Source organism: Crinia signifera, chromosome 6 (genome assembly GCF_055691185.1).
Source record: "Crinia signifera chromosome 6, ASM5569118v1, whole genome shotgun sequence".
NCBI lineage: Eukaryota > Metazoa > Chordata > Amphibia > Anura > Myobatrachidae > Crinia > Crinia signifera.
Genome location: NC_139222.1, coordinates 182,793,489 through 182,817,176, shown reverse-complemented (window position 1 = coordinate 182,817,176; position 23,688 = coordinate 182,793,489). Strand labels below are relative to the sequence as shown.

The following is a 23,688-nucleotide window of genomic DNA, read 5'->3' as shown; positions in this document are numbered from 1 at the left end:
TACACATCGTTTACACATAGTTTCTGTTTCCCATTAATTCAGTTTTGTATTTGATAAGTAAACACATAAACATACAATAATAGCCATCTTTATGGTCTGTAGCAGGCTTCGGCAACCTGTTTCTCTCCAGCTGTGGTTGAAGTTGAAGTCCCAGCCAGAGAAACAGGTTCTCTTCCTTTCCTCTATATACACACACACGTCAGGCAAATTGCTTGCACGTAAACGGTTTTTAGCCTGCGTGTAATGACATGAGAAGAATGACATGTCCCAGGGCTTTGGAATTATGGCAATCTCCTTTCTGGTGCAATACCATGAAAAATGCTAGTGTCATGTAACCAAGAGCAGTAATTAATTTCCATATCCTTACTTAGTGCACACTCAGAGTTTCTATACTAGTAAGAGATCAGTCAGTGTCGGAAAGGTGACGACATCACATGTGCTTGCTGTGTGTCATGGCAGACAGTGCTGAGCCATGGACCGGCGGTGTAATGTGTGCACTTCATGGGTACCTGCTGTAGCTTGCTTTTCAGCATGAAGTGTGGCAAGGCTCCCAAGGCCAGAGAAAAGCCACAGCGAGTCATCTCTTCGCCGCTCTGTAGCTGTGCAATGTAATATTGCAATATCTCATCTAAATGCAAAGTAAGAGGAAATTTGATGAATATGACAGGTACATATAATACAATTGCCCTTTTTGGTTGTTTTAATTTGGGATATAGCACCATTTTAGCAGGGGCTCTGTTATTATTATTGTGTGCATATGTGTCTGTAGCACACTTCAACAGGCATACAGTATTACAGTGGTGCACAATACATGGAGATCACTCAGGGTTGGATTGGTTCACAAGGATTCATGTTCCTGTGCACTTAAATGATCTATTTCGGGATGCAGTTAAAATCCCGGCGGTCGGGATCCCGGCGTTCAGAATCCCGACCGCCGAAATACCGACACATTCTCCCTCCTGGGGTGTCCACGACACCCCTGGAGGGAGAATAAATTAGCGTGCCGAGCGCAGCGAGCCCGCAAGGGGGGGCGATCCACGTCCCCCCCTTGTCGGCATTTCGGCTGTCGGGATTCCGGCGTCGGGATTCTGAACGCCGGGATCCCGACCGCCGGGATTCAATACTGAATCCATCTATTACACATATGTTACATTATCCTGCACAGGACTATCATTTATTTTCTACAGTGCATTGCTGTTATTCATTTATAACAGGGCCCAGACCATGCATTTTCTAATGGTTAGCCAAGCCCTAATACTAGGGACAGGCCACACTACCTCTGGTGGCTGACCACACATAAGAATAGGAACCTAGAATTGAATTTTTCCCGGTGAGCCCTTCTCTTCTCAGTCCCACATGGTCCACGCTCACCTCTCTTGGAATAAAGAAATGATGAATCAGCACTCACTGTGTAATATAAAGTGCTTCTGCCTCTATATTACACAATGGGCCGTATTCAATGACGTTTTACCCCCGCACCGGCCACTCACTGAATTCAACGATCAGGGGGACAGCGAGGACTCCACCCAAACGGCAGGGCTTGCAGCTAATTGCATTTAGCTGTGAGCCTCGCTGTTTTAGCAGTCACACACACCGTTTCCATGTCGCTGTAAAAACCCAGCGAGGTGGAAATGCATGTGCAGGGGGGTCAGTTGAATGCGAGGTGTGACAGCGAGCAGTCAGCACTCCTCGCTGTCACAGCTCGCAAAAAGCATTGAATACTGTCCAATGAGTTCTGATTCCTTTTTCCAAGCAAGATGAGTGAGGAGCATTTTCAGTATATCTACATCTAGAAACAATACTGCCCTCTGCTGACCACTTTTAGGTAAAGACATGAAAATAAATTTTTAAAAACATGCCTCAGAGCATTTAATTAGTTTAATATCCCACAGAAATAACTCCAGGGCTCGGTTTACAGGGTGGTACGCCGAAAGCAGATTATGTGACATAAATGAAGATGCGTACAGTTCTTTGTATACATAGGATGACCTGCTTCTGTACACTGAGATTTGTTCTAAGCTGATTTTATGTTTAAACTTAGTCCAAGGTAAAAAAAAAGGGCCCTTGATGTTATCCAGACACACTGCTAATACATGGGCGTACTGCACAGAACATGACATCAAATGCAGCACCCCACCTCTGCTGATTATATAGCACAATGTATGTCAGAGTACCGTGATGCTTGTCCTAGTCACCTTTCTGTTTTCAATCAAAAGCCATCCCTAAGAAACTATTTTTGGATTTTAGTACTATTATAGTAAAGCTCATCTTCAAAATGTAACAGGGTCTGAGTTCTCCGAAAGTGTGGGATGCCGACCAAATTTGGACGTTTTTTTATAAAAAGTGGCAATCATTTACAAGGCAAAACTATGCCTCATATCTGAGTTTGGCCGCCATACTGCACTTTCGGCGAACTTGGACCTGATTACATTTCGCCATATATGTCGACTCAACATCTCACTGCTTCCCTAACCTCTAGGATGGCTGGATTTTTACCTGCCGTTTCAGCTTGGATGCACCATCACATTCTCAATAAGACAACATTAATATTTCCCCAGTAATGTTCTCTTAATTATTCATTACTCAACAGCGCTGACGTAACACTGATTTATCATGCTCTTGTACTGGGGCTCATCCTTGCCACTGACGTCTTCCCTCTGAAGAGTGTATCCATACCTCCCAACTGTCACGATTTTAGAGGGACAGTCCCGATTTTCGGGTCCTGTCCCGCTGTCCCACCCGCGGCAGGCATTGTCCCGCTGCGGGGGGTGGCAGTTGGGAGACCCCCCAATCTAGTAGAATAGACGCTGTGCGCATGAATATCAATAAAAAGTATTGATAAATACTAGTAACATGTAAAAATACAATGTAAAACTACAAGAAATTGGTGCTGCGGAAATTTGTATATAGGGGATGAAAGTCCCAAAAAGGTCACCTCAAATCAGCTGTGTCCTGTCCTCTTTTGGGCCCAAAAGGAAATGGTTCCTTGGTGATGAGTGAACAGTGGAATAGGATGGATGTGCCACTGTATTGTCTCCGTGGTAATTTGGTATCGGAGTCGCCCCAAAGATCGGTGGTAATTGGTATCGGAGTCGCCCCAAAGATTATTGTGGATGTGGGGTCCTGGCTCGGCAGTATTACAGAGGTGGCGTTCCTCCACAAAGATGGCACTGCCCGTCCTTGTGGTCCCAGTGGGAATAGAGTTTTAAAAGCTCTGCTGGTGGGCACAGACTGAGGGTGATGAAAAAGTGAACAAGCAGCTGGATGGGTGTACCAAATGGCAGACGCGTTTCGCTGCCCCTGCAGCTTTTTCAAGGATGATGGATCTCATTCTCTGGGATGTTTGTTAGGTTTAGAATTTACACTGTAATCTCCAATGGGAATGGTACTGATGTAAACAATTATATATTAAAGGTAAAGCGCTGTGTCATTTGGTGGGATTCAAGGCTGGATTAAGGCTGGTGGAGCCTCTTTAATCCTCCTCCCTTAATATGGCCACAGTGTCTTTCCTCTGTATGCCATGCAGTCATCCCCTGGTGGCACCCCCCCCCCCTTCCTCTCCTCAAAGCCAGTTTACAGAGCAGAGCGGCTCCCGAGTGCTCAAATCAGTGGCCTGGAAGTGATGTATCATGCGATGCAGATGAGAGGACTTTACTACGAACCTCTGGTCATTTTTAAGTCAGTGATGCCTGAGAAAAGGAGCTGCAATAGATAATATTGCCAGCTCCCATTCCGAACAGGTGTCACCCTGCAACTTGATATTTGTACAGACCTCACCAGCCAGCCCATAGGTCTAGTCTCAGGGCATACTTGACACTGTGGCTGTGTTACGGCGTGCCATCACCCTGTTGCCTCCTCCACCTACTGGATCTCCTATTAATTGGGAGTCGCTTCACACTTTATGCAGTCTGCCTACATGCAGAGCCGTAGCAGCCCAGCTGCTGGGTACCTGTTCTTGGCAAATGCAGAGTCATGGACCATGATTGGTCAGAAGATATTGATATTATCAAACATAAAAACAGAGCTGTGGATAAGACCTTGCATTCACAGATCTCAGGACTTCATTTAATGGTGCAAATGAAATATAAGAGTGAATATGATGACGGCCTCCACTGCCTGTACACATCAGGTGCTCTTCCAAACCTATCCTCTTGGGCTCACTTTGTATTCAAACAAGAAATTTGACTAAATAATAATGCAACATACAGAAGAAACACCTAAAAATTACTGTAGGGTTTGGTACCGTACAATCCCTTTTCTTTCATCCCCTGCAGGCTCTTTTCCTCATTCAGGTTACAGAAATGTTTTAATATGTAGGAAAGCAGTCGCCCCATACACTTATTATGTTCCTAGTATAGAAATATAGGTGTGACTGCAGGGATGGGTCGAAATATCCAGAGGTTAATCACCCTATCACAGATCAGTGCTGGCTGCTGATGACATTAATGTGGTCCTGTTAAGAAGAGACCCAGGTATGATTCACCTACCTTGTATGACCGGATCAGCCTCTCCGTCTGTGCTCTGGTAAAACTCATTACACAATGCAGACAAGGCTGATACAGCAGCTTCCTATAGGCCAAGTAAAGAATAGGATTAATACATCATAGACATGCTGTCAACCACCAGGCAGCATTACACATTATCGCATTCTAGCCTATGCTTTCCCCAGACTATATGGTATCTTCTTCTGTGACATAAACCCCTCCTTTCATATATATATATATATATATATATATATATATATATATATATAATTCACTGTGCATTAAAGTGACCAGCTCAGCTCATTATTAAAACACTGAACTTAATTCAAACCTGATAGCAAGGCTGCAAATGGACAAAACCATGCTGCACTCAATGGTATATTTAAAATGGGGGCAGAGTGCACAGTAAACACGGGCCCCGAGTGCCAGAGGGGCCCACATCTGTACCCAAAAACTTACTCTTATGAAGTCCCATGATGAAGGCATCAGTTCTGCCCTCAAGAGCTCAGACTCTACTGTGCTGTGCACTAGAACAGCGCTGGCTGGGACAGAAGAGTGGGCCTGAATGGAGGAGTCTGCACACGGGCCTATTCCACTCTTATAGTGCCTCAGGCTGCACTATATGAATGTATATAGAATTTGATATCTAAAGCAAAAGTACAGATCTAATGCCAAATCGAATGGAAAGATCTAATGCCAGATCTAACAGAAAATCGAATCTAACATCGAATCAAAAGCAAATCGATGTGTGAGTACAGGGCTTCAGGGTTTGTCAACTGAATCCTATTGGGGTTTTAGTGTTTTTACAAACAAATATCAACATGAAGGCCCTCATATTCTGGTGCAATTTTGCCTGATTACATCCGACCTCGATGCATTGGGCCGATAAATCAGATAAAAACTGCCAAATCGCATGTGATTAAGCTCCAATGCAATCCACGGTCCGGTGTGCATTAGATCAGATCTCCTAAATTAAAGGGCTGCACTACAGATATATCGGAGAGTGCAGCCCTTGCTGGGATAGCATTCAGTATATTGCATGCAAAAGGGCCGCATACAATACATTGCATGCGATCTTGCTGCCCTGGTAAGCTGCCAGGCGTTCAGCTATGTCATCTCTCCTCGGAGAAGACGCAGTTGTGTATGGGGGCCTTTAAAGGTATAACCAGTATTTCTGTCTTTGCTGATGGTGATACGGGTGATGATTGATCACTCAGACACTCAATCTGCCCCTTAAGACAATAGCAAAATGCAAACTAAGTTCTTACACATCTTTTCTAAGGGCAGTATTCAATGTCAAAGTTCTCCGTGCATGGAGAGCGTTTTATTTCGCTCTCCATGCACTCTCCGTGTTCCGGAGGGCTCTCTGCCACTCCTGCTCCCTCTATTCAATGTGGTTAAGACTCTCCGCCACTCGCGGAGAGTCTTAACCCCTGCAGGGAGCAGGGAGCTTTCAGGGAGCCGGAAGCAGCCAGAGAGATTAAAGTCTCCCTGGCTGCTCCAGAGGAATGTGGAGAGGAGGGGGGCTCTCCGGGACCCAGGCAGCCCCCCCCTATAGCCAGCGGGGGACCCAGTATTCACTGCACCCGTTCGTGCATACTATCGATCGGGTGCAGTGAATATATGAATATGTAATGAGCGGCTCGAGCGCTCCGGCCCCCTGCTGGCTGCACTGTGTAAAAAAAAAAAAAAAAAAAAAAATATTTTTTTTTTAAATTAAATATATTCATGTGCTATAAGCACATGAATAAAAATAACATGCCCCTTCACAGAAAAAAAAAAAACAGATTTTTTGACACCAAAATTTAAGAAAAAAACCTTTTAGTTTAAAAGTTCACATTCCAGCTCTCCATCAAAAGATGGAGAATTGCTACACGGAGAGACACGGAGAACATCACTTAGAAAGACGGAGAGAATTTCACATTGAATAGGGTTGCTCGCTTTTGGAGAGCAAAATGCTCCGTCCAAGGCGAACAAAGCACAAGTTCTCCACAAAACACGGAGAACTTTTCTCATTGAATACTGCCCTAAGTGTAGATAAGAATTCCATGATATTATTTCAACCCATCCACAAAAGATAAACGAGAGCATCTTTCTGTTCTTCAGCTTTGGGTGGCAGAGAAGAGCCCTCCTAAAACCTGGATACTAAATGAAGGGGCTATTGTCAGTACCAGTATCTGCCGATAACCTGATATATGAGCTTTTAATCTAGTTGGTAACACTAAGATTAAACAATATAACACGGTTTCCTACTCTTGCTTCATATATGTCAGGCTGATGAGTGAATTCAGCGCCATAATTATTTGGCACTTTTTGGTACTTATATGTTAGTTGGGCGCCCACTAAGCTATTTACTTAGTTTTACGCGGCCGCTCGCCACGCTTCGGGCTCGGTGGTTCGCTGCGCTCGCCACACTATATAAAATCAACTCCATGCCGACATGGATAGTGGGGGTATGAGCGTACTAACTATAGTGGGTGCCCAACTAACATATAAGTACCCACTTTTTATATCAGGGACCAACTTACATGTCCTTCATCCAGCTAAAATGAATTGCACTTCTAGTACACTTATACATTGCTGGTAACATTACCCAGTACTTTATCATTTGGACTTCTCGGTCTTACTTGTTAATGTGGATGTTTAAACCTATACATATAACTACTTTTCAATATGTAATACAGACAAAAGTATAACTAACCATGTTACAGCAATAATAACACAGAGTACACTACCATAACGCAACACACAGTATGTACCTTTATTTTGGGTCTGGCAGAACTAGAGAAGAGGTGAAGACTTTTCAAACTGTCATTGATGAGCTGCTGCCAATTAGCTGTAAGACAGAAAGCGGAGTTGTTATAATACTACAAAATATGCGGGATGTAGTCATGATGTTGACAGATTACAGTATATTGCTGCTAGTATGTCAACATACTTGTAATGCTACTTAAAGCCTTTTACTTATGCAGACATTCTAACTCTAAACATGCTGCTTTAACAGCATTCTGAAATACCTTTGTCTGCTTTCAGTGGCAGGTTGTCAGGATACTGGCGACGATATTATGGTGTCTATATAGTCACTGCTGTAAATATATGTGCAGATGTAGCCATATGTGCCAGGCTGGAATTAATGCAGTGTCCGTCAGCTGCGTGTCATGCGGTTACAGTATAAATGGCAGACAATGTGTCCCCCATTTTAATGTGGCGATCTAGTCACTGTCGACCATTAGTGGTCAACATAATGACTGTCGACCTAGACATTGTCTACTCAGTGACCGCATGCTGCACCATGCCACATTGCTTATTTATACAAGATGCTTACATTACAGACACATTACACATTGCTCACATTCAGTAGCTTTGTAAATAGTAACCATAATGATAAAATGAGTGGCATTAGGGGAAAGTATTTTGCCAGCATAGTGCATTAGTACAAATTAAAACTAAAGCTAACCGGGGGACGGAGCAGTATGACTAGAGTGTCCTGGTACTGTAACGGATTGCACAAATCCATGTTAAAAAATGTAAGTAGAAATATTGTTCCCGACTAATAATGACTGCTAGAACTTCAGATTAGAAATTCAGGGCCCAGTGCCTGATTCAGAGATGGACGCAAATGCAAGTGGGATTTTTGTCAGCTTTGCAAAATGCCATTATCAGCAAGTGAACCTGCTGGCCAGAGATTAAGAAAAAGACACCACAGAAACTATTACAAATAATCTCAATTGCATACACATATGCAGCCTATACACAAGGAACGTCAGACTAAAGGGCAAATCTATGGATACGCAGGCTGGAAATGGCAGCAGCGATACAGGTACCATGTTTCTGCATGTAAGAGCTTGCAGATGAGATCAGCTTTAACACCCCAAAACCAGTCATGACACCTCCATGTTTTTGTAACCTTCCCCAATCCGTCCCTTCCTATCAAATCATTTTGCAAGAAAAAAATCTTTACTGTGAACGGAAGGAATCCTGACACATGCACAATGCAATTGTGGTATATTTACAGCCTGCTGAAATCTGTCAGTAGCGTGGAACATCAGCTTTGCGTCCATTTCTGAAATCAGGCCCTCAGTCAGAAAAGAGGTGGAAAAGGAAAAGCAGATGGCCTGTTTTGTATTTCAGCTCATTGCTTGGTTCTCTACAATTCCATGTGAAGTTGTATTATTTGGCACAGTAAAACTTGCTTTTAGAAAAAAAATGATAGATATAAATGTATAGATAAAAGCACTGCCTTGTTGTGGCAAAGAGTTACCTACAGAAAGGAATACATTTATTCCTAGGGATATAGGACAATAACTCAAAGCGCAAAATATGCAAAAATATCTACAGTATTAATTCTGCCAAATCCTCTGCAAAATAAGTCAGCATACAGGTGCCTACCAATTACCCCACTCTTAAACCGTTGAAAAATTGTAGCCTGAAAATAAATCTACGATAAGCTTGCCCGCATGTCCCCATAGAGATACAGACATGCAGGTTGAGTGGACACACCCCACCCATTTCCCCTGCACGTGATTGGTTGTACAGTATTATGACTACATATTTTGCTGCATGTGGTGAAATCCAGTAACACTGGATTTAAATTATTCAGGCAGCTCTTAGTTTGACAGCAGCCATTGCAACCTCAGTCCAACTTTCAAAAGAATGAAATTGGAAAACCAGATAATACTGTGTGTGGCCATCTTAAAATGTAGTCATGCCAAATCCCTACACACACAGTTTATGTACTTCAACTGGCTAAAAAAACTTACCAACAGCGGTACTCTCTGGGTGTGGGATTTTGGATAGGGAAAGTTTTTCTATTAAACAGCAAACTATAGAAAAATAAAACAAAAGTCACATCATAATTCCAGACACAAAATACACAAAATCAACGTAAAGCACACAATATGACTGTGTAAGTACTAGGTGAATGCTATGTGAAGTCTAATTAAAGGGGACTGCACCATTCCTTCAATTAATATGCAATAACTATTAACAGTAGACAAATTAGTATCCAATTTAGTGATAAAATGATAAAGAACAGTAAAGCTGCCCATACACGGTCCATTTAACGGATCCATTTGGGACTTAAATAGCACGCATCGCATGCCTTGTGCATGCAGTGTGCATGCAGTGTGCATGCAATGCAATCCAATGCGATGTGTAGCTAGTACAAAAAGTATGTGCAGCACATACTTTTTGTACCGTACTATGTGATGCGCGGGAGCGTGCATCGCATAGTACAGAACGGAGCCGGTCCACAACGGACCGTGTATAGCAGCTTTAGATGAATCTGATCCCAGGTTACTGCACTGCTGGCAGCATGCGATGAGACCAGGTAGACGGGAACAAAGTATACCCCTATGTGTGCCACTCTTTGTTCCTGCTATACAGTAGCTTGTTGACGTGTACAGTATTACCACAGAGCATGGGAACACCTGTGAATACCAGGACATAAATGGTATGTGATCATGGCTAATTTGGCATAGTTAGCCTATAAATGCACAGCCACTGTATAAGGTGCCATATAATTGTTAATGACCAGTCTTGCCTTGCTGCATTAGCACTAGGTCATTCTCTACAACAGACTGCCACACTTGTTGAAAAGCAAGAATAACTTGGCTGTAACAGGAATATATGAGGGCCCTCTGGCCGTGGAGAGTTTAGGAGACAGTCCTTCCTCTTAAATCCCTAGGAAAAATACAGTAATCCAGATTTGGACAGTAAGCTGCTACAAGTATCATAGTGTTTATCCCTTCTCTAGCTCATTAATGACATTTGGATCTTAGGGAATCTAGGGATATAGGGCAATCATGTCTCCTGAACTGGACATAAAACCTTGGATGTAATATCAGTCTCTGAAGGCTGGAGATAGTGCATGTGTTGTTACAGGATATTACAGGAGGCTTACCTGCAGGTCTCATCAATTCTCCACCCAAGCCTCTGGAAAAAAGACAGGACACTTCATCAAAATGTATTATTTGTAATAGTTATTAAAAGTTTCACTGTGAAGATTTGTTTTATGACAAAAGAAGATATATAGATTTTGTACCTGCGCACTGAGTGTTTGGCTCGGACTAGCTGCAAGCACAGTTTGACCAATCCCGTTATGGATAATTAACATGCAATAGTCGTTTTTTGCTGCGCTCTGTTTGTGTATGTAAGCATGTATGTATGCTTTGTGTGTAGAAATCGCTCAGTGTGTATACACTATATCAGGCATGTCCAACGTTGGCCCTCCAGATGTTGTGAAACTACACATCCCAGCATGCTTTGCAATAGTTTTAGCATTCTCTAATAGTAAAACTGTGGCAAAGCATGCTGGGATGTGTAGTTTCACAACACCCGGAGGGCCAACGTTGGACATGCCTGCACTATATCATTCATTCCATAGCTCTAGGGCAGGCATGTCCAAAGTCAGGCCCGGGGGCCAATTGCGGCACTGGAAGCACAGCACAGGACGTTATAGGTGGGGCCCCGGCGAGCACGCCTTTACCTTGCTGTCTGCTGCAGTGAGGAGGTGCCGGCCACCACAATCAGATGTGTTTGGCGTCCTAACCCTGCTGCTGCATCGTATATCACACTACTCCACAATCACAGTGACAGCAGTGTTTGGGGAGGGGGGCAGCAAGGGGGAAGCTTGCTCACGTAACATGCAGAGCGGAGGAGGGCAGCAGCGGGAGACCAAGCATCTCCTTTCCTTGCAGTGCCTGCTTTGCCTCTCCTTCCTCTGGCTCACACAAGGGGCTGGGGAACAGAGAGAAGGGAGGGGGCAGAGTGGGGGAAATACAGTGAAGGAGGGTCAGGCTGGGGGACATACAGTGAATGGAGGCAGTGATGGCCATTCAGAGAAGGGGGATCAGGGGCTGTCTGGGGGACATACAGTGAATGGGGGTCATACATTGAATGGGAGTCATACAGTGAAGGAGGCTCAGGCTTGGGGACATACAATTTATGGAGGCACTGATGGACATTAAGAGAAGGGGGCAGGCTGGTGGGCAGAGTGAATGGGTGCAGAGTGGAGAACATACAGTGAATGGGGGACATACAGTGAAGGAGGGGCAGGCTGGGGGAAATACAGTGAAGGGGCAGGCTGGGGGACAGAGTGAATGGGGGCAGAGTGGGGGACCATTCTGATGTGATTAATGATTCAAAGAATGTCAGGCTGAATGGTCGGCCCCCACACATTTACACTTCACCAAATCTGGCCCTCGTCGCAAAAAGTTTGGACACCCCTGCTCTAGGGAGTTCAATGGAAATCATTAATGTCTTTGTCTGCATTTATCCCATGTGTACGCAGCATATGATTGCTTTTAACTGTAAGTAGAAAGTGGTTTAAGTATTATGGCCATTTGGGAGACTAGAGGATTTTTTTTTAACTAAAGTAAGATATGCGCTAGGTGCGATTTGAACCTATACAATGTATGCTATGCAATATGGACTGTACACGCTGTGCGATTTAAACTACACTACAATAGTATGTAGTACAATAGCATATGATGTAGTACAAAAATACCTGCATGCACGTACAAAGAAGTACGTGCATGCAGGTATTTTTGTACTACATCACATGCTATTGTACTACATACTATTGTAGTGTAGTCAAAATCTGGGATATTGACTATGTGGGAGAGAGCATCACAAGTGAAAATAAATACGGTGCTATTTGAACTAGACGCAATGCAAATCAGTGATTCTCAACCTCGGTCCTAAAGGACCCCCAACAGTGCAAGTTTTCCAGGTCACCCGGCAGGTGCACTCATTACTCACTGACACATTTTAAAAGATCACAGGTGGAGCTAATTATTTCACCTTTGATTCTGTGTTGTGGGTCCTTGAGGACCGAGGTTGAGAACTACTGATCTAAATTAATGGCAATGTGGAAGTACGTTGTTAAATGGCTGATTTGGCATCCGCATTTTTTCCTGACTCGGGGCAGATTTATTAAGCTCGGTGAAGTGATAAACTGTCTGGTTTTTATCACCGGCCAATCAGCTCCTAGCTGTGAAGTTACAGGCTTGGTTTGAAAAAATACAGGAACGAACCGATTGGCCGGTGATAAAAACCAGACACTTTATCACTTCACCGAGCTTAATAAATCTACCCCTCAGTTACAGATTATTGGTAGGACATAATAAACAGTTCTTTGTAACAAAAAAGTCAGGTATATGGCCAGACTGCTCATCCTGCTGCAGAATTAGCAAGTTCTGCAAACATTTAATTACACTGATAAACATCTACCTGTATCCACAATATTTTCTGAAGCTTACAAAACATTCTGCCTGCAGAGCTTCTGAAGTGTCATATAATTGTTATAGTGTAATAAGCACGAAACGTCTGTGACATAATAGGAGACAATGATTAAGGTATTTTGGTACTTTTCTAAAGGTAGAAACATTTTAATGGGCAGTGTTTAATACCTCTAAATGCTCCACAGGATCATAATGATGCAGAGGGCTACACCTGTGTTCCACCCAATCATTAAACTGCTAACGAGGGGAACATAACCACACACAAAGACAGGTACTTTCTGAGGAGATTAGGACAGGTGGCGTCAAGACAGCCCTTCAGCAACGTAAGATAGAGCTCATGCACCTGACTCCTGGACTCAATTATTCATGTGCATACCAGTATACAGACATGAAGATGGTACACATAAGACCACCACGATTTGGGACGATTTCACCTGTTTGACGGAAAGAGCAGAGAAAGTATGCCAAATCTGGTGCGTGTGTTGTCCCCCTCAGGTGGTCCCGTGCACATTGGACCTGAGTCGGAGGTCAGACCTGCATGCAGGTCCGACCTCCGACCCTCCTCCCGGCGGCAGGGAACAATAGTCGTATGCGATCCATCACATGTGAAAGGACCACATGTGATGTATCGCATAGGACCCTGACGCCTGAGATGGTCCAGGGCGGCATTCACTGCTGCAAGAGATCGCAGTAGTGTATGGCCAGCTTTATAGTATATTTACATTGCAAACACTAGCCACACATTCTATGATATCTTATCTACATTTCCTAAGGGGTCTGTCCTTCGCATGTGCAGTGATTTTAGGGTAGCTAGTACTTGGCATTGCAGCTATGGCTGCTGGAATTCATAATTGAGGTACTCACAGTGTGGCGAACCCTTATCAGCAGGCTCCAGCAGGAACTGAGGCCCTTATTCTAGTTCACTCTTTCTGACAAAATATTTCTTAGATGGACAAAACCATGTGCACTGCAGGTGAGGCAGGTGTTATTTGTGCAGAGATAATTAGATTTGGGTGGGGTTTTACACCTGCCTCACCTGCAGTGCACATGGTTTTGTCCATCTAAGAAATATTTTGTCAGAAAGAGTGAACTAGAATAAGGGCCTCAGTTCCTGCTGGAGCCTGCTGAAAAATAGCCCTGCTTATTAGGATTCCACACAACCACAGTGCAGTTGCCACAAGACCGGCTTTACCAGGAGTATAAGCAGCCCTGGTAACTGGCACTGACACACTGAAATGGAAAAGCGAGAAGAGTACGGAAAACAGAAATAAGATTCCATTTCAAAAGTGCAAAATCAAGGAATGTAAAAAAACTGAAAAGAAGAACTGAAAATTACTCTGACGGCATATCCAAACAACGAAAATTTGTAGGATGTGCATATGTACAATTTAGACATATGTGTTTTAACTAGGATTGCCACTTTGGGGATTAAATTATATCTAGATATTATGGCATCAGCATTATTTTCATGACACTCCTAGCCCAAAAGTTTCTTATTGATAAATTCTGGATATTATTATTAAATAAATTGTATGTACTTGTGCTTGCCATCCTTAGGTTTGAGTTATGGTGATGGTGGACATATATATTTTAGGACGGTCAGTCATTAATCACTGGTTTTGCCTATTACACTGACCATAAATAACTTGATTTGGCCCTGAATCAGTCCTGCAACACCCAGTTTGTGGCCAACTACACCAAGCAATTTGTATTGATGGGAGACCATCACCAAATTGAAAATGACAGTGTTGCCATTCATAATGTCAACTTTCATAAGTCGACTTTTATGATTTGTCTTTAGCCAGCTCAAAGATAATTTTCAGCTTTAGTAAAGAAATAGACTATTTCCGCAAATTATGCAACAGCATTTTAATACGTTTACAAACACAGAACTAAACCTTATTATATTTTTATTTTCTAACACTTAATAGCATTACTTTCTAATTACTTTAAATATGAGACCCGGTAACTTAGTTTTGCAAACGTCAAAGTCTTCCAGAATGTTTTGTTTGTGCTATTTTGTGAGATCAGAATGATAGCTGGAGGAGATGTTTACATGCAAGTACAGTATTATGACAACGTCTGTCTTAACAGTGGCCCCTGATGTGCAAATTGTTGTCTCCAACAGATCTGCACTTCTGCTGGACCCAACGTTTAGAAGTAAATAAGGTGGCATGAGGTGAATATTTACAGTACACACTTCGCAGATAATTTTCTCCAGCCTCCAGGTAAGCAAACCCAAGTTCTTCATAGTTCAAATTGTTCACATTACAGAGTACATAGAGAACATGCCTTTCTAAGGCACATGTACTTCCTCTATCTGCAAACAGCACTTTTCAAACTTACTGTATACCAATTACATATACATCAGATGAGCTTACCAGGATAAAGTATATTCATGTGCCGAGACTAGAGTGTTATTATTCTCATGTTCCACACTGGGATAAATCATTCAAGGTCTCACATACACAAGACATAGAACATAGATAGTAAGAGGGTGTACAGTGTACATTTCCGTACACAATACCTCCAGGAGGAAGGACTATTATGGGCGAGTGACTTTGCATCTTAGATTTTAGGAGTACATGGAAAGACAGTGATGTGCACTTATTCAGCTTCTCAGACCTTCCTACAGATCTCCAGTAAAACAGAATATCTTTCACAGTCCTCCCCTACAACACTCTCTATACAGAAAACCTCCAGGAGACATGGAATAGAATTATAGGAACTAAAGCATGTTTCCTATACATTCAGAGTCACAAACAATTGATATCTTACGCAGTTTGTCAAAGCATCTCACCTGTATAGCTGACGCTGTTGAAGCTGAAATGAAATAAGAGAGAGTTACAGCTTCAAAAGACCATAAAGATTTTTAATCCTACAAATTCTCCACAAGGCAACATGGAAAAGTCCTAAACATAATTGTGCTATACATGCGATGAGGTTTACCGAATGCCCCATTTTTTTAACTCCTACTATGTTAGATTTGGTCTGGTTTAATGACAGAATTTCATATGTAGTTGTTTGCGGCATGCTCATATCACCACACAAATATGACTTCTTGTGTCCCATCTTTAGTGTTGAATCTGTGGTCCCTTGCACCAGACATGATATGACAGGAGAATTAACATGCAAGTAAGAATGTGGAGGGGTAACAGCTCTTGAAAATAGATTAGCTAGGTGCATGTATTGGAGTTGCCAACAAGATATTGATGTAAACCTGGATGTCTCTTAACATGTGTGCAGCTCAAAACACACATTTGGAAAAATATTTTTTCAGGGTAACTCTGAATACGTCTGAAAAAAACACATCAGCGATATTTGCATTGGGCCTTCTGCTAATCCTTTATTTGGACTTGGATAATGCCACATTTAACCAAATCCATTTGATTGCTATTATCTCACCGATGGAGGTTGCCATATGGGCAACTGTAGCGCAAACCTTTTTTGAAGAGAGATCGTTCATACCACTTACTCTTCAGCCCATTTTTTATTTTACACCAGCCTTCAACTGCACATGTGAAATAACCTTACCAATAACCTCACCAGAACAGCACCCGGAAGTAGATCACCACCACTTTACTATTTGTTGAAACAAGCCCATAACCCAGCAAGAGATATTTGTTAAATCATATTTTTCCATCTTTTTTATCATTGCAACTAAAAGAAATTCTAACAAAAGACACATGGTAATGTTGGTTATATAGCCTAAAGATATAGAGTCTGGACACCAAACAGTTAAGATATCTTTTCTGGCAGCCCAGACTCCCTCTCCCCTATTGTCCTGTTGGAAAAAGTGCGCTATATAAATGACTTACTTACTTAATATGAAAAAAGATTGGCACACACATATTTAAACACATAGTGGATGTGAATCAGGGAACCGGCAGTAGCGCAAAACAACCCCTGCCAAACCAGGTGCTGTGTCCCCCCTATAGATGTGAATAATTTGGCTTGCTTTCACATGATTCCAATGAATTGTGCCAAGATATCGGTTGAAATCGAGCCAAATCGCATATGTTTGACGACCAAATCGACCTGAGGTGGTGCACATAACATAAAGTGTATGTCCAGCTGTCAGGTGCACATCACAGGTGCTTTTTAGCACCAGCAATGAATCGCATCAGATTTCCTTTGAAATCCAATGGCAGATCACCAGGAGCCCTTTTACATGCAATAAATCACATGTAAGAAATGGTTCATCGGATGAAGGACTCTCGGGGAGCTGCTGTGGAAGTTCAAGGAAAAACTGGTCCAATTTGTGCCTCAGACATGTTGGACCAGTGAAAAAGGTATCTCCCAAGGAAGGATAAGCCTGAGCTGCACTGAGAACTATTTGACCTCAAAGCTGCATGTGAAGAAGCAAAGGTGACAAATTAATAGAAGTTAATTAAAGTATGGGCAGAGGACCATGTGGCAGCTTTACAAAGCATCCAGCTGCCCAAGAGGTTCCCACTGCACCGGTGGAATAAGTAGATACAACAGCAGGGGCAGGAAGGTCCACCACAGATAGTCAGCGAATAGTCAAATAAAGCCATCTGCCACAAGTCTTTTTTAGTAGCCACTCATCCTCATCTGTGAAAGTCTTAAAGGACAATATAAGAAACTGTCAATAAAAAAATAAATAAATGAGAAACCAACATATGGAAAACCTGCATCCTGTCCACATAAATCCGAAGGACCCTCACAACATCCAAAGAGGCTTCCTCTGGTTAAGAGTCTGGTGGTACCTGGAAAAAAAATTACCATGATTTCTTGGTTGAGACATAACCTTTTGAAGGACATCTTTCACATAAGCAAATAAATGTCTGTGTTCTAGGAAGGGAATAAAGGAAGAACACTGGAGGACCCTAAGAACCAAGGAATCCCAAACGGCAAATGCATTTGGAAGGCATTTAAAAGGAATGTGTGCACAATTGGGAACTTAAGAGAAGAGAAAGGGCTGAACCCAAATCCTCAAGGAAGATAGACAGAGGCACAAATTAAGACCCACTGCAGAAAAGCAATGACTGGAACAATCTGGAGTAAATCTGAACACCAATCAAAAGCAGTCCTCCAAACCTGGTGATAAATAATTGCAGACAGATTTCAAGAGTCACCATTTCAAGCGAAGGGGAACCAGATCCAGATGCAAACACAGGCCCTTAAACAAAACAGAAGATCCGGTAGTAGAGGAAGACGCAGTTTAGTGTTGATGGAGGGGCCAAGTAGAACCACATACCAAAACCGCCATTGGTAATCGGGACACACGAATATAACTTTACCTCCCACCAACTGGAATCATTGAGACTGGAGGAAAGATGTATATAATATAAGCAGGAAAGTCCACCGGACTGCGAGGGTGTCCCCCTGGAGAGCTCCAGGATATCTATGAAAAAATAAAACCAGGGGATACTAAAAAAGGAGACCCTTCCTTGGTGGCAGACAAAAACTGTCTGTCTGTTGCAGGGTTAAAAAGAGAGGGAGGGGATTGGTTTGAGATCTGCACACAATGAAAAGGAATTGTACCCTATTGGATCTGGGTATATGCCGCTGTATTGGATTCAAATAGCGGAGGTGCTATCCTGACAACTAAGTACAATAGTTGCAAGCAAGGAAGAGAAAGAATAGTCGTCGTAGCGGATGCACTCCACATTAATTTTTAAGATTAATTCTTGTTTTATGGAAATATTATCCAAGACTTGGATAATAATTCCATAAAACAATAATTAATCTTAAAAATTAATGTGGAGTGCATCCGCTACGACTACTTTTCTTTCTCTTCCTTGCTTGCAATTAAAAAGAGAGGGAATCTAATCAGTTTGCCCAATATTATACCCAACTATACAATTTATCTCAGGACTCAGAGACCCCTCAACCAACACCTGCGTCCATCTCCTCCTTTCTAGATAACCTAACTCGGTACTTGTGTATTATCACAGCGCCCCCGATTTCCATCGCAGGGCATTGTACAACCACAAAATCGCATCGCATGCAATATGATCGCATCGCATGCGATGAGACGCGATTATATCCGATTTTTAATTGTAAAGGCATCCAGATGCCTGATTCCTATGTTAAATGCCCCCCCAGACCCGATTTTAGATTGTACACCCAACCTGATGGGTAATGACTATGTTCAAATGTCCCCCCATTGTTAACGCCACCCCACTATCAACGCCAACCCGAAGTGTGGCGAGCACAGCGGTACGCGTTCTCCGACCTTTTCATACCCCCACTATCCACGTTGGCATGGAGTTGATTTTATATAGTGTGGCGAGCGCAGCTAGCCACCGAGCCCGAAGTGTGGCGAGGGGACGCGTAATACTTGTGAAGTAATGCGCGTGCGCTCGCCACACTATATAAATTCAACTCCACGTAGGGGTATGAAAAGGTCAGAGGACGCGTACCGCTGCGCTCGCCACGCTTCGGGTTGGCGTTGATAGTGGGGTGGCGTTGATAGTGGGGTAGCGCTAACAATGGGGGGGGGGGGGGGCATTTAACATTGTCATTACCCATCAGGGTGGAGATACAATTAAAAATCGGGTCTGGGTAGGAATCGTTGCACCGCATCGCATTCCATTATAATGGCATGCGATGCAACGCAATATTAAAATTGTACACTCATCCCGGGGAAAGGCTCAAATTGGGTCCATCGCATACCTTAATTAGTGGTATGCGAAGCGACGCGATGGGCGCCGTGATAATACACAAGTACCCCTAACTCTACTCTCCCTCACCGCAGATCAATTAGAGACTCTCAACGCTCCCTGGACTAATCTCGAGGTCCAAAAATGCAATTAAATCCCTACCCCGTGGTAAGGCCCCCGGACCTGACGGGTTTATTAATAACTTCTATACCACCTTCCGAGATACTCTGACGCCTTATTTGACCAACCTCTTCAATAGCATAACTTTCTCAGGCTCTCTCCCTAAAGAAATGTTAGAGGCCCAGATTGTAACCATCCCAAAACTAGGAAAAGACCCAGCTCATTGCAATAACTACCGCCCAATAGCTTTATTAAATTGTGACTTAAAACTATTTGCAAAACTTATTGCTATAAAAATTAACAAGTACCTCCCTTTGCTAGTACACTCGGACCAGACTGGGTTTGTTCCCGGCAGGCAATCGTCTGATACCACTCACAGAGTGTTTAATCTAATAGACTCATTTAAAGATGACCAGGGAAATCTGCTGCTATCATTGCACGCGGAGATGGCCTTTAAGCGAATGAACTGAAACTATATGTACATTCTTTCTAGATTTGGTTTTAAAGACCAAATTCTCTCATCGATCCTTGCCCTTTACAGTGCTCCCTCGGCCCGAGTGTTTTGCAACGGGCTTCCTTTCTAGTTCCTTTCCCATCTCCAACAGCACAAGACAGGGCTACCCCCTATCTCCCCTTTAATTTTTGTGTTGTCTATCAAACCTCTAGCCTCTAAAGTCTGCAACGACCCCTCCTTCCCTGGAATATGAGTTGGCCCGTACACCCATAAATTGAGCATTTTCGCGGACGAAGTACTCCTTTTTGTCTCTGACCTGTCCACACCCTACCCCACCTTCACGACACCCTAGATTCCATCAGTAAAGCATCTTATAACAAACTTAACACCTGAAAACTGATGCCCTTCCCTTTAATCTAGCTAGTTCACTTCCACTATTGACTACCAAATTCCCCTATAACTGGTAGGCAGTGTCTATTAGATATTTAGGCATCAATATCCCAGCGCACACCAAAAGAGTCTTTGACGTAAACTTGCCTCCTCTTCTTAAGTCTTTAACTACTCTCTCCAAATCTTAACTCCCGTTTGATATTTCATGGTTAGGCTGCATTTAAAATGTCTTTATTACCTAAATTAATGTATTTATTCCATACATTCCCACCATATATCTTCACAAAAAAAAAGAGCTGACCTCCTGCACCTCGATTATACTCAAATGCATCTGGTCCTCCGACCCCCCCAAAATGGCCCGATCCAGAATGATTCTCTCCAGAGCTAAAGGTGGCTTAAACCGTCCAGACCTGACCCTATGGGGGAAATTTACTAAAGGAAATTTGTAAAAAAATAGGTGTATTTGTATCCAGAAATACACTTATTTTTTACATTTACTATCCCGAAAATACGGCAATTCGTATTCGTATTGATGAGCTATCAATACGAATTCGAATTGCCGTATTTTCGGGATAGTAAATGTAAAAAATAAGTGTATTTCTAAATACAAATACACCTATTTTTTACAAATTTCCTTTAGTAAATTCCCCCCTATATCACAATGCCTGCAAGTTGGCCAGATAAAAACTTTCTTTGATAAACACAATGAGCAACGATGTACAGGCCTCGAGAGGTCCCGTGTATCGATTCCCGTAGAGGACCTGTTCAGAATACCCAAATCACTTAGGCCAAATTTACAAACACTACTTCCCTCCACTAGAGCTTCCCTTACAGTGTGGGACAGTGTGGGACTCACTTTCGATTAAATGGTCTCTCCCCATGTCCAGCTCCCCTACATTTCCTTGAAAACACTCTCCCACCTGATACCCAATTGACATCTCTCTCACTGGTTTTCCACAGGAATAACAATACTAGGAGATATCTTAGATGGCCCCCGAGTAGCATCTTTCTCACATCTCCAACAAAAATTTACGCTACCCAGTTCTGAGCTTTACCATTATCTCCAGATATGCCACTGGTGGAATAGTGTCCCTTACCGAGCTGGCCCTTCACACACTTTAACCCCATAAATCTATACTCGCCTTAATCAGTCTGACTCTAGAGGAGATATTACATTTTGGTATAAAACTCTTATAGACTTACTCGAAACCCAAGACAAAAGCCCAAGAAAAATGGGAAGCTTTCAGAAGCCCAATGGAGAAAAATCTTTAATTCCTCTCATTCCATGTCACAATGTTTAAACCACACGGAGCTGTATTTAAAATTGATTCATAGACTCTACCTGACCCCAGACAGATTAAACACCTTTTGGCCCACATGCTCTAAATCAGGGGTGGTTTGAGTGGCCCTCCTACCCTTTGCCAGGAGTCAAGAACAGGGGAATTGTCACGAGAAGTTGGTAGTTCTTGCGAGATTCCTCTTAATTAACAGTAGCCGGGGACTGTCGGTCCTATTCAGTGGCCACCTTCAGAGCGTGAAACAGCTGCAGCAGAAAAATTTGTAAGATTTTTTTTTACATATGGCCCCCGAAGGATTTTTTCCCCCATACAAACGGCCCTTGGCACAAAAAAGGTTCCTCACCCCTGCTCTAAATTATGCTGGAGACAATGTGGAGATATTGGCCACATCTACCATATAGTCTGATCCTGCCCTCTCATCACAGTTTATTGGAAAGAAGTATTTGAACTAGCGAGACCGGTATTAGATAGCATGCTACCTACCCCATCAGCAGCACTATTAAATATATTCCCAGAAACTGTCCCGTCCCATAAGAGCTACGTTTTAGGCCATATCTTCATCGCAGCCAGGTCTACCCTGGCTCAATCCTGGAAACAGCCCCCCAGCTCTCAAAAGTTATTCCGAAAATCAATTTTAGCTATACTATGGAGACAGAATATATACCATATTCATAGTTAGCCTCTTCCCCACTTGTGTGATGGTCCTACTGGCATAAACATGTCACAGATGGTAAAAACTTTCCCTGGACCCTCCTCCTGTGACCCTCGTCAATTCAGCCTTAACGAAAATGACTCGCCGTCTCCAAATCCAACATGATTCCTCTGGTGTATAACTGTCCCTCCATATGTATTTCAACCTGCCTATTCTTGATTCCACACTTGAGGTTAAATTCGTACTGCTGTGCTCAGTATTTCTTAAACTATGTATCCCACCGCCTATGTTTACTTCTTATGTATTTCATGCAATATGTTTGCTACTGTGTGATATTTTTCTGCGCAATTGTCTGTGTACCTTTAGAATCTAAGTTCGATACCCCCACTTCCCCTTTCTATTTTCTCCAAACCCCCTCCCTTTTCAAAATTTGTTGAAAAACAACCATTTCAATAAAAATATTGGTGTAAAAAAAAAAAGAGAGGGAATCACGGCTGTTGGGAAAGAGATCTTAACTGTTCAGTGTCCAGACTCTACATCACCAGGCTATACCGTAGCATATGCCAGTGTCCCCTATGGAATGAGGAAGAAATTTTATTTACCAGGGGAGAAAAGGGTGAGGGAATTCAGTATAATGCTAAATACTCCATATTGTGAACATAAAACAAGGAACATATTTTCAATATTTTTTTTGCAGTTACTTCCCTGTCAGACTCGATCGTGTACTCAACAATGCAATTATTCCATTCATGTTTAGTGTATGCTGACATTGTAATATAGAGAGAACAATTCCATGTTAGTACTACATTAATAACAGTGTTTAATTGCTTGTTTATTGAGCCTCTGTGAATCTGCTAATCACCTTTAAAATTAAGCCAGACAATGACAAATCATTAAATAAGGTCCAAGTGGACTGCCTGATAAGTAAGGCAATTAGACTAAGCTGATTTTACAGTTGGGCATTGTGGGATAGAGTTAAGTGTTTTACCCAAAATATTGCTTCAAATGCTAGAACAAAACTATACAAGAAACATGATAATCAAAACAGTGAAGAAAAGTAACAGACAATAACTTAATTTATAAAATCCATCCTCTAAACCATGTGAGGTCATCTGTAAATGTAAATGTAGTGGTGGGAAAAAAAACAAATACAGGACCAATGATGGGGTACACATCAAATAGGATAGCGCTTGTGAATGTGCAAGTGAGCAATATATGGTTCCAGTTCACAGCAAAACGATATACTGACCAACTGCTTACCTGGCCTTAAGCCGTGTACACATGGTGCGATTTCGCCAGGCAACTTTGACTAGTCAAAATCCCCTAGAACAGGGACCAGCAACTGGCGGACCGCGGTCCATCTCCGGACCGCAGAAGCCAGATCTCCGGACCGCACAGTTATTGTGTAAAGATGCCAG

The 23,688-nt window shown here is 42.7% G+C and overlaps 1 protein-coding gene across 1 annotated transcript in view; it reads right to left on the bottom strand.

Moving 5' to 3' along the window:
* Nucleotides 1-23,688, bottom strand: part of TBCD (tubulin folding cofactor D) — a 282,149-nt gene that overhangs the window by 76,668 nt on the left and 181,793 nt on the right. The window contains exons 23-28 of the mRNA XM_083148360.1: nucleotides 15,528-15,550; nucleotides 10,387-10,418; nucleotides 9,245-9,307; nucleotides 7,244-7,320; nucleotides 4,488-4,569; nucleotides 510-628 (exon numbers count right to left, since the gene is read on the bottom strand). Of these exons, the coding sequence (XP_083004486.1) occupies nucleotides 510-628; nucleotides 4,488-4,569; nucleotides 7,244-7,320; nucleotides 9,245-9,307; nucleotides 10,387-10,418; nucleotides 15,528-15,550 (396 nt within the window). The remainder of the gene's footprint in view (nucleotides 1-509; nucleotides 629-4,487; nucleotides 4,570-7,243; nucleotides 7,321-9,244; nucleotides 9,308-10,386; nucleotides 10,419-15,527; nucleotides 15,551-23,688) is intronic.